Here is a 10,868-nt window from a genome sequence, read left to right on the forward strand (position 1 = left end):
AAAACAATCTGTATTTCACAAATCTGCTTCAGGTTGTTGAGCTTATGGCCCATTTGACTTGACAAACAGAAGTGCATTACAGAATGGTGAGAGGTGGACAAGAGGTTGCTTGTGATGCAGAAGTGTCCCCTGCCCTCACGCTGTATGCTCTTATTGACACTGCTATGAGAACACACACACACACACAAAGCATTCAGCCCTGTTTACCTTGTGTGTTTCTGAGGATTTATTTAGACTCTAGATGTTTTTAGCTTAGCCAAGCAAACCACCGGTATTTCCTTCACATGTCTCTGCCATACACTGCCCCTGTGTGTGTTTATATTAAAGATATACTGTAGTTAGCTCTCTGTGGGTTATCTGGCCTCTGTAGAACGATTCTGCTGCTTATAAGGGCATTCATTAGAATCAGATCTAAAGTCACTCTTGTTCGTCATGTGTAATGCAGAACTGGTTTCAGTTCAGAATAGACACAACGAATCTTCCCCACAATAACAAAAACTGAACTGAACAACAACAAAAAGTATTTGTCAGGTAAGCTAAGAATGTGCTTTTAAATGTCTAAATTATCACAGCAATATTTTTGAAATGTTATTTATATGACTGAATCATCAAAAGCTCTGTAAAAACTGCACAATTTCACTATATAATGAAATAAAAAATAAGAACTTATACAAATATTAATAATAATTATTATTATTATTCGTTTAATCAATAGATTTTTTTCATAATAAGTTGTAATAATTATTACCTGCTATATAGCAAAATATTTATTTTGCATGCAGCATTGATGTATTATAACAATTAAGAGACACTTATTTCATTATTTATAGGCTACTATTTTATTTAAAAAAGCTAAATGATTGGTAAAATATTTTTATAATTTAGCATGTCAGACTGCATATCAACTTCTAAACGTATTTCACGTTTTTTACCCATGTACGTGTGTAATAAATTAATAAATAAAAATAAATGGTCTGTTATTACAGATAGCATAAAATAATTGAATAAGACTAATCTCATTATTGTCCCAGTATTTAGTTTTTTAAAACAGATTTTATTCATTTGAGCCCTACTGGTGATACCTGAGACAAAACCTGTTGGGAAACACTGGTCTATATCATCTTGCATCAATTTTATGTTCTTCAGAAAATAAAACCAGAATTTCTCTAGAATAAAATGAGCACAGAACATGACAGGAATAGTGACCAGGGTATAAATGGGCCTTTATCTCAATAACTTAAACTGAGATGGAAATGGGACGTAGAGCAGAAACAAAGAAAAAAGAGAAAGAGTGACACTGTATTGTAAATGAGAAGCACAGAGTATATCTACCTCCATCTGTCTCTGTCACCACACTCCAAGAAGAGGGGGAGCGCAGCCTCTTTCACACGCTTTTCCCTTCTCGCCTGTTCCTGTCTAAGCCTCACACTCCTCTCATTTCTCATGTCTTTTGCTCTGTCACCAAGGTGCAGGAGCCTGAGGTGAACTCATAATGAGCTTGTGAACCTCCCTTTTCCTATTGTTTTCCTGGACTAACGCACACACACAGTCTCTCCTTCAGTTGGGTTTCCTCTCAATATACAGGCAACAGCAGCAGGCCTTGATCTTTACTCTGACAGCATGTCTCAGATCCAAGTAAGACCCACTAATGATGCCAGCGCTCATGTGCACATACATATAAATTATGGATTTCCTTCCCATATTGCTATTTGAACGTATAGTCAAATTCCACTATCAGGATGCATTTTATATAGAATACAAGTTATATTGCATGGCTAATTCTAAGAAAACTGTGCCATTTGTGTTCCAATTGTGTATTCCAGTATTGTTACTGTTAACTAAAACTATTAAAACATTATTAAAACAATTTTTAAATGTTTCCCTGGCAACTAACTGAAATGAGGTGATAAAATTACTAATTGAAATAAAAATAAATTAAAACTACTTTGAAATTAAAAATAGAAATAAAAACAATATAAACGACAAAATAAAAACATAACACAATTATTACAATTAAAATGAAAACTGAAAGTATAAAATAAAGGCTAATTAAAAGTATGAATACAAACTATAATAGTGTTTAAATAATACTAATGTCTTACTGTTAATATAATTAATATAATATTTGAGTAGCATGTAATGTAAAAGGAATGTTACATCCCAGTGAGAACATTTTCAAATTAATTTTGAATAAAAAAATCGTTCAATATTAGTAGCTACATACACTGGTACTTTGGCCTCGAGGTAGGGAAAAGCTCAGTTGTAACTTGTTTCAAGAAAAAAAAATACCACTATTACTAAAGTGTATAGATTGTGTCTTTCTATAGACTAGGCTACACTCTTTTATGTTCCAATAATTTCAGAAAGCCATGAATGAATAATTCAATTTAAATTCTCACATATTTACTGAATATGCCAGCTAAATCTTTTGATGATGATACTGACATTTTTTAAAAATGTTAAATATAGCCTACATTTGCAATGCAACAAATAAATGGATATTTGCCATGTTTCTGAATGGATCTAGCCCCATCTAGCGGTGAAATAAATCATGGACAACACGACGAGATGGGCGTCTGAAAACAATTGATACACCACACTACATTAAAGACCATTTTGTACCAGGACACAAAAAAGATTATCAACTAATTATATGTAGGTGATGCGTCTTTGATTCAACGATAGATAGGCTATATATAATTGTGTATGTTGCTAGCCTATATAAAAACAGAATTCGTTTCGCCTAGTCCTAAATAGCCTATAGGCTACATGCCTCAGAATAGTACATCATATTTCTGAGGAAACACACAGAAACTCGTCAAGACTTGAAGTCTTGGTTTGTGGTTTGGTTGGAACGGTTTGTTTAGGTCAGGATTTAGAATCTGAATTCAGGACCAAAAGTGATCCTGGATCACAAAACCAGTCTCAAGTAGCACGGGTAGGCTATATTTGTGGGAATAGCCAACAATAAATTATATGGGTTTTTCTTTTATGCCAAATATCATATTAAGTAAAGATCATGTTGTTTTTTGTACCCATAGATTCCAGATTTTCAAATAGTTGAATCTCGGTCAAATAGTGTCATATCCTAACAAAGCATAGGCCTACATCAATAGAATGCTAATTTATTCAGCTCTCATATGGTATATACATCTCAGTTTCAAAAAATGTACCCATATTACTGGTTTTGTGGTCCAGGGTCACAACTGCATCAGTTCTCTTCGCAGATTTCAGTTGAAAGTTTCGTGCAAGTAGCCTACCTCGCTGCAACGGAAACATCAAGCCTACCAGTAGTGCGTCACTAATCCACTTTCAACACTAGGTGGCGCAGGGATACAGGCATCATGGCATGCCTGTGATAGATGGAGAAAGAAACTATACAACAACAAAAACCTACCTGAGAATATTTCAGGCCTACATCTGAACATACATTCTGAATAGATCATGCTCAGTATAGGACTATTGATATAATATACTTGTGGTTATTGATATCATAAAGTCCTTTTGCATAATCTACATTTTTATTTTGTTTATTTTATTTTTTAGATGACAAAAATCTTGAGGTGAACTTTAACGTATATTCTATCTATCTATCTATCTATCTATCTATCTATCTATCTATCTATCTATCTATCTATCTATCTATCTATCTATAGGCTACACAAAAATAGTCTGAGGTCAAACTATAATTCGTAATAGCTGCCACGGACCCATTGCGTCAGGACAGCGTGATGATTCGTTAATCTATGATATTCAGTTGTCTGCAATGATGAATATTCCTCATCGAAATCCTTTGCTGAAGGTTTTAGATTTCGCAGAAAAAAAATTATTGTTAAACTGATTGTGAAAGCTAGCTACTTGTTGAATTAGAGAAGAAGAAAAGTAAAGAAAAGAAAAAAGAACCCATTTACAAGGTGCCCTCTCAGAACAGAAACTGGTGAATGTGAAGAAATCAAAGAATGAAACCAGTTGAAATAAAGAACATTTCGATTCTTTTCATTTCGTTATAAATAATACCCGTTTCTGTTCTATAAATAGGCCTATAGCCTGAAACGGTGGCATTTTGACGCTCAGTGTGTTGCTCCAAAACATAAAGACAATTTCAAAAATGGGAACTTATTAGCTACTAAATAAAATATTGGCTTCAAAGCAGATTTTATATTGTAGCCGCCATAATTAAAGCGTGTAGCAAATTTAGTTTAATTGTAGCCTACAGTAGCCTAACTTCACATAACATATGTTAAATTGATGAATTAATATTGTATTAATGGAACCAACTTTTTGTCACGGATAGAAAACGATTTATTGAAACAGTGGAACTGTACTTGAAGCCTATAGGCCAGTTAATTCGTAAATTCAGCCAAACAGATAATAATAACAACAACACTAATAAAGATGCTTCGGAAAATATCTGATTATCTATTTAATGTGATTATCATTAGCCTATTTTTGTAGTAAATAGCTAACTTATGCAGGTAAAATAATTTTAACAATTGTAGCCTACAAAAGCGTTAGGCTACATGTGTTTTTTGTTTGTTTGTTTTTTTCAAATCAGCTGAGATTTCAAAAAGAAAGACAAGAACAGAACCAGGAATAGGCCTACTCCGTTTAAAACTGTCTGTTCGTGGCTAGCTACGTAAGTTTTTAATTTGCAAAATCTATTATAGGCTATTGTTTTGAGACTCCCTAGATTAGCCTAAATTCGGTTTTCTCAATTTTAACAAGCCTGTTCTCTCTCTCTCTCTCTCTCTCTCTCTCTCTCTCTCTCTGTTTATGAATGATTTAAATCATCTCCCTGCAATCCCAATCTATATGCCACGCCTATTTCGAGGAGATTGTCATCTATTGGCTGAAGGAGTCAAGAACACAAGATTAGACACCGTATTTGCCGCACTTGGGTGTATATATGACCAAATTTAACTCACAAAAAGCAGACACTTGTTGTTTTTAACCTGATCAGTCAGAGACAGTATTGTGCGTTACTGTGAGAGCGTGAGCTCCAGAGAGACACATTTGCCTTATAGGCACTGGAGATATGAACACCATCGACGCGCAGATCCATAACAATAGTAACGCTGCTGTCAACCCTCTCCAGCAACTGCCAAAAAGCGCGCACGAGACCCCGGATATGTCTGTGTACTGTGACAACTTCAGTGTTTACCACCAACAGAGTCTTCCTGCGACGCAGCGACCAACTGGCTACGGCCTGGGGGACTACGCGACCCCAAACCCATACCTGTGGCTCAATGGACCTAGTGTCAACTCCTCTTCGTCTTACATACATGGCAACAACAGCCCCTCATTCATTCCCCCGGCTTACGGCTCTCAGAGGCAATATCTCACTAACTCCTCTGGGTTCGCCGGTCCGGACCTAGGCTGGCTCTCCATTGCGAGCCAAGAGGAACTTTTAAAGCTCGTGCGCCCGCCCTACTCGTACTCGGCTCTGATAGCCATGGCAATACAGAACGCGCACGAGAAGAAGTTAACTTTGAGCCAGATTTATCAATATGTGGCGGAAAATTTCCCGTTTTATAAGAAGAGTAAAGCGGGATGGCAGAACTCCATCAGACACAATCTTTCCCTGAATGACTGCTTCAAAAAAGTGCCGCGTGACGAAGACGACCCAGGTGAGTGATGCTCGTGCACTTTTGCATAGTATGAAACATCTGAGCTTGCTATTAACTGTGATATAGAGACAATGACGTGATAGTAATTTTTGTCTAGATAAGTCTTAAGTTATTTTTAAAAAACCAACTATATTTAAAACTTACCGCACAGAAAACTTCTATTTCTGAATTAAAAGTCATACATGTCCAGAGATTGAAAATGTATTAAATAAATAGGCTAAGTAAATAACTAAATAAATAAATAGCCTAAATAAGGGTTCATTTCATTGAGGGTTCTTGGAAAGTGGAGTGTAAATATATATTTGAGAAAAAGATAAAGCATATCTTTCATTAAAGTCGTTTCATTACAGTCATCAAAAAGTAAAAAATATTGATACTGTTTATATATTGTCTGTCGAATCAAAATGATTTATTTTATTGTAAATGTGACCCCTTAAAAAGCAAATAAATCTTGAAAAAGACTTCATTATACAAGGAACATTTTTTATCAAGTGGAATAACCCTAAGAAAACGTATTGATATTAATGAAATATACCCCATATATCAAGACGTTGAATTTATAGGCCTTAGTAAAAAAAAAAACTTGTTTGAAAACATTATTTGGGCAATATTAATTAAGACGTGTACACTCAGGTGTGTCCAAAGTGCAAGGGACGTATTTTATTGTTTTGATTATTATGCTTGACATTTGTAAATAATTTAATCGTAAAATCAAAATTTTTAATACAAAATGGTATAAACATTGTTCACAAATTAAACCGGTATTAATACACAGATTAATTTCACAGTAAATAACTTGCGCATGAAAAGTTGCTACATTTGTGCCCTAATATACAAACTATCCATCTTGCTTAAAGGTAAAGGAAACTACTGGACTCTTGACCCCAACTGTGAAAAGATGTTTGACAACGGGAACTTTCGTCGAAAAAGGAAGCGCAGATCTGATTCCAGCACAGGTGCTGCCAGCAACACAAAACCGGAGGATGATCGACAGCTCGCAGGGATCAAACCCACCGTCAGCCCTCACCTCCCCGGTCCCGCATCTCCGGACACTGATGCGGCCAGTGACAGTCACAAAGCCGCGTCTCCTGCAGGCCTCTCGAGCGCTCCATGCTTCAACAATTTCTTCAACAGCATGTCTGCCTTAAGCTCGTCTTCGGCTCCGACAAGCAGACAGGGATCTCTGGGGCTGGTAAACGAACTTTCCAGCCGAAATATCAGCGCTTTGAGCCAGTACCATGGTAGCTCAGCACCTGAGGCAGGTGGAGCGGGTGAACTCCAGGACAGTGTGCACGTGAACCGTGGAATGTACTACAACTCTTTTACTACTGGCGGCCAGAGCGCGCAGTTCAACGGACACTTCTACAACAGCTTCAGCGTGAACAGTCTTATTTACCCTCGAGACGGAACGGAGTTATAAATCTATCATGCTCGTGAATATAATGCGTATGTTTTCTAATAAGAAAAAAAAAAGATTTATTTTTTCAACACTGTGTGCTGCTGAAATGCAACATGCCTTAGAAGCAGATAACATTCATTGAAATGCGACATTTACACATTGACATCCATCAAATGAGTCAAATCCGATGTATTAGTGTCAAACTCATTTTATTCTGTGAAAAATATAATTACTTCTACATTGGATTCCTTTATATCTTAACAGAGATTTCCATATTGTGCCAGTTTTTTTTGGATCATGCACTAGGCTAATTTAAATGGATTTATCTTTTTAGTTTGAATTTATAATAGTCTTTGTAGTAGAAGTTTGATGGAGGGATTTCCTTGGTATCCATGATTGCCAAGATTCAGTATTGTCCAGTATCGAAAAAGTTTAGTCTTATCTTTTTTTTTTTGTGGCTTATTTTTGTAAATGCAGTTGTGTTGTTTTATACACTTGTTTTAAACTATTTATATTAAGTTATGTAACTTGCAGTTTGTCCTTTAAGGAAAGAAATACGTGGTCTGGTAAGCTATGGGTAAAATTAAAGTTTTACCTGTGAGATAAAGTGATAAGTGAATTATCGAATGTCATCATGCCACTAACTCACTTGATTTTAAATGATGTTTCATAGCTGATGATCTTTAAACAGATAAAAGTCACTACATTTATTTTCCAAAATTTATGCAAAATATTTTAAGTTTTAAAGAAAATAAAGAATTACAATTCCAAATCTCAAAATTCTGTTAATTTATTTATATTTTTCCCCTCGAACACTTGAAATTTTAATATGAATTTACAAACCTATGCTCGATAAAGGCAGCATTAATACAAGCATTAAAATGACAGAGATATGCAACAGATAGGCAAACGTGAAACATTTTGAACCATTCGAATATTAGGCATATATATATATATATATATATATAAATGTTTTAGATGAAATAAAAAAAAATGTTTTCTTACCTATGCTCATCACAAGACCCGAATAGTTCAATACAAAATAACCCTCTGTTGTTGCACAATGCACAGTTTCAAATCTCTGAGACTGTCTGGTTATGTAATATTAGCATCATCATACTGACTGCCCTGCAGACCTCAGAAGTATTTCTACATGGTGTTTCTGGGACAATACAGTATGAGAGCCTTTGTCATCTCTGAAGAAAACAGAAAGATGCCCACATAGCAAAGCTGCGTTTCGGTCTTTTTCCAAGTTCACAGAAACAATTCCACTATTGTTCTGTGTGTACCAGAACAGCTCTTACTGTATGTATGTTAGCTCTTACCGTATATGTGCTAAAAAAACACCTAATTTGATTACATCTCTCTGTATACTTTATGATTTAAAAAAAAAAACTTTAATTTACAAAGACAACATGTATAGAAGTTTTGATGGCATTAAAGCACACTGAAGTGAGATGAATTAAAAGGGGTTGCCCGCCTTTTGTCCTCTCTTCATTAGAACTGTCTGAGTAAAAGCGGGACAGACCCAAGTGCTTGATTAAGAGATTAAGGGGAGGTAAAAAACTCCCATTGAGAAATTCCCTCAGTAAGCAGGGCAGTGCCACCCAGGAGGAGATGGAGAGGTGTAGATTTGGGTGGAGGCCAGTCAGCTTCAGGTTCAGAGAAACAGAATGAGAGCACAAATTAAACAAGACTGTTTTATGCATTTCAATATATATATATATATATATATATATATATATATATATATATATATATATATATATATATATATATATATATATATATATATATATTGAATATATATTGGGGGGAAAATTATATATATGTATATATATATATATACATATACATATACAAGTGCACGCACACTCACACACACAAATAGCTACAGTTTTACATGTTGTCAACTCGCCAAACATATAGTGGTCCTTGTCAAATCAGATGAAGCCACAGTAATAATTAGAGCTAGTGGGGGCAGGAGCTTATTTAGCATCTGAGTCGCCATATTCACTCAGACACCACGCAAGGCTGCTTTTTTCTTTAAGCACTTTGCCCCACTGCCAAATATGACGTTGTCAATTAGTCGGGGCCTGACACACTGCGCTTACTTAGCGCCTGGGACAATCATCAGGAAATCACCAGCCCCCACCAACACCCAACCCTGTGTGCTCATCTCTATCTGCCTCCCTGAAAAGATCTTTGTTTCTCTGTACTTACATACTGTATGAATGGCAAATTTGAAGCTGACATATTTACTCCCCTCACAAGCACAATTGTGGCTGGGAATGACTATCTCCAACTGTCAAGCACCAAACAAAGATGGGGTACAAAAGTTAGTGGGCAAAAAACAAGATATCGCGGCCACAAATTAGAAATTTGTTCCCTCCTTAAATCAGGGTAACAATTTAGCTAAATTAAAACGAGGCAATGTAGTATGGCCACATTTTTACTAAATAAATGAGGGGAGGATTAAAACAAACTCTTAATTTTTGGCCCTGTCTATTTAAAAAAATGTCTGCATGTCATGTGCAGGGCTTCCTTGTGATCTTACTGTGTAATTTCTGTTCAAGTTCATCTCAAATTAAATTAACTAAAAAATGTCCTGAATGAATGTAAAAAAAATGAAAAAACTATAGTCATAATTGTCTAGTTTTGGAAATAAGAAAATCATGATTACAAATGGTGTGACCACTCAAAATGGAAGCCTGTTATGAGTAATTTGTCAAAGAGTCAATAAATGAAAAAGGTTATCTTAAAAAATCTTTTAAAAAAACACACACACACACACACACACACACACACAAACACACACACACACACACACACACACACACACACACACACACACACACACACACACACACACACACACACACACACACACACACACACACACCAACACATTTTGGGTTTTATGGGGAATTTCTGTGAAACTTGTGTGATGATGAATGAGACATGTTCTCTTGCACTTGTGATCAAGATACATGTAGGATGTCTGACTCTGTGTGTGCTGAGCTGCGGTGTTCCTCTAGTCTACTGTAAACGAGCTGATACATGTCTGGGAGGTGAGAAATATGAGGGCTTTAGAGTGAGTGATTAAGGACTGTAATTAAAGTATTACATCGCTTTCCTAGTGCTAAGCTGAGAGAAACAGCCCACCTCAGCTCTCCTCTAAAACACTGTCTGGATCTGAGACAAACCTTCACACACAGTTTTTCTCATGCTCCCCCCTGAGATACATTCAGGTGCAGAACCATATTTCAGGTTACAGAGGTCACTGTATTTTAAGCAAAACGTGTTTTTAATGACACCGAATATCTCAAATGAAGACATTAAACACATAAGTGGCTAACAGTAATTGTGATTGATAATTCACTGGAACGATGGCTTCAGCTTATGTCATTTTAGAGATGAACTCTCACCAGTGTCCATATCCTTTAGTAAACAGCATCACAAAGAAGGTTTGCTCACAAATGAGTTGTTTTTATCATTTTTCAAACTGTGTATTTTGAAGTTTGAGTCTGAAAGGCCCCCCTACTGATAGAGAAGAAAAGGGAAAATAGCCCTCAGCAGGAAGCATTTAAGTGTATGTGTGTGAAGGAGTGTGTATGTCTGTCCCGTCGGTGTGTGTATCTACGGGGCCCCAGTTAAGTGGTTGCGTTACCTCTCATGTGGAGCAGGCGAGTCGGGGGCGAGTCAGGGCGGGTCAGCGGTGGCTAAGGTGTCCATCATTATTTTTACGCCTGTCGGATCCCATGAGGTCGCCCAGCAAAACGGTCAGTGCTTGGGCTGTGGGGTGGGAGTGGGGGGTCAGGGGGTGGAGTCAGACACACTCA

At 36.4% G+C, this 10,868-nt stretch overlaps 1 protein-coding gene across 1 annotated transcript; it reads left to right on the forward strand.

The window, feature by feature from the left end:
- The first annotated feature begins 4,890 nt into the window (after positions 1–4,890).
- On the forward strand, positions 4,891–7,806 carry foxi2 (forkhead box I2). Its single transcript, XM_077236354.1, has 2 exons — positions 4,891–5,627; positions 6,485–7,806. Exons 1-2 carry the CDS (start codon positions 5,036–5,038, stop codon positions 7,045–7,047), a joined length of 1,155 nt encoding a protein of 384 aa, XP_077092469.1. The 5' UTR covers positions 4,891–5,035; the 3' UTR covers positions 7,048–7,806.
- The last annotated feature ends 3,062 nt before the right edge of the window (positions 7,807–10,868 follow it).

The sequence above is a fragment of the Siphateles boraxobius genome, unplaced genomic scaffold (genome assembly GCF_051911475.1).
Source record: "Siphateles boraxobius isolate OS27281-9 unplaced genomic scaffold, OSU_SipBor_1 20, whole genome shotgun sequence".
Taxonomy (NCBI): Eukaryota; Metazoa; Chordata; class Actinopteri; order Cypriniformes; family Leuciscidae; genus Siphateles; species Siphateles boraxobius.

What these genes read in the sequence shown, in the direction of transcription:
- foxi2 (XM_077236354.1), top strand. Translation starts at nt 5,036, where the DNA reads ATGAACACCATCGACGCGCAGATCCATAACAATAGTAACGCTGCTGTC. An exon ending in GCGTGACGAAGACGACCCAG is followed by an intron (nt 5,628 to 6,484) that starts GTGAGTGATGCT and finishes TCTTGCTTAAAG; the next exon opens with GTAAAGGAAACTACTGGACT.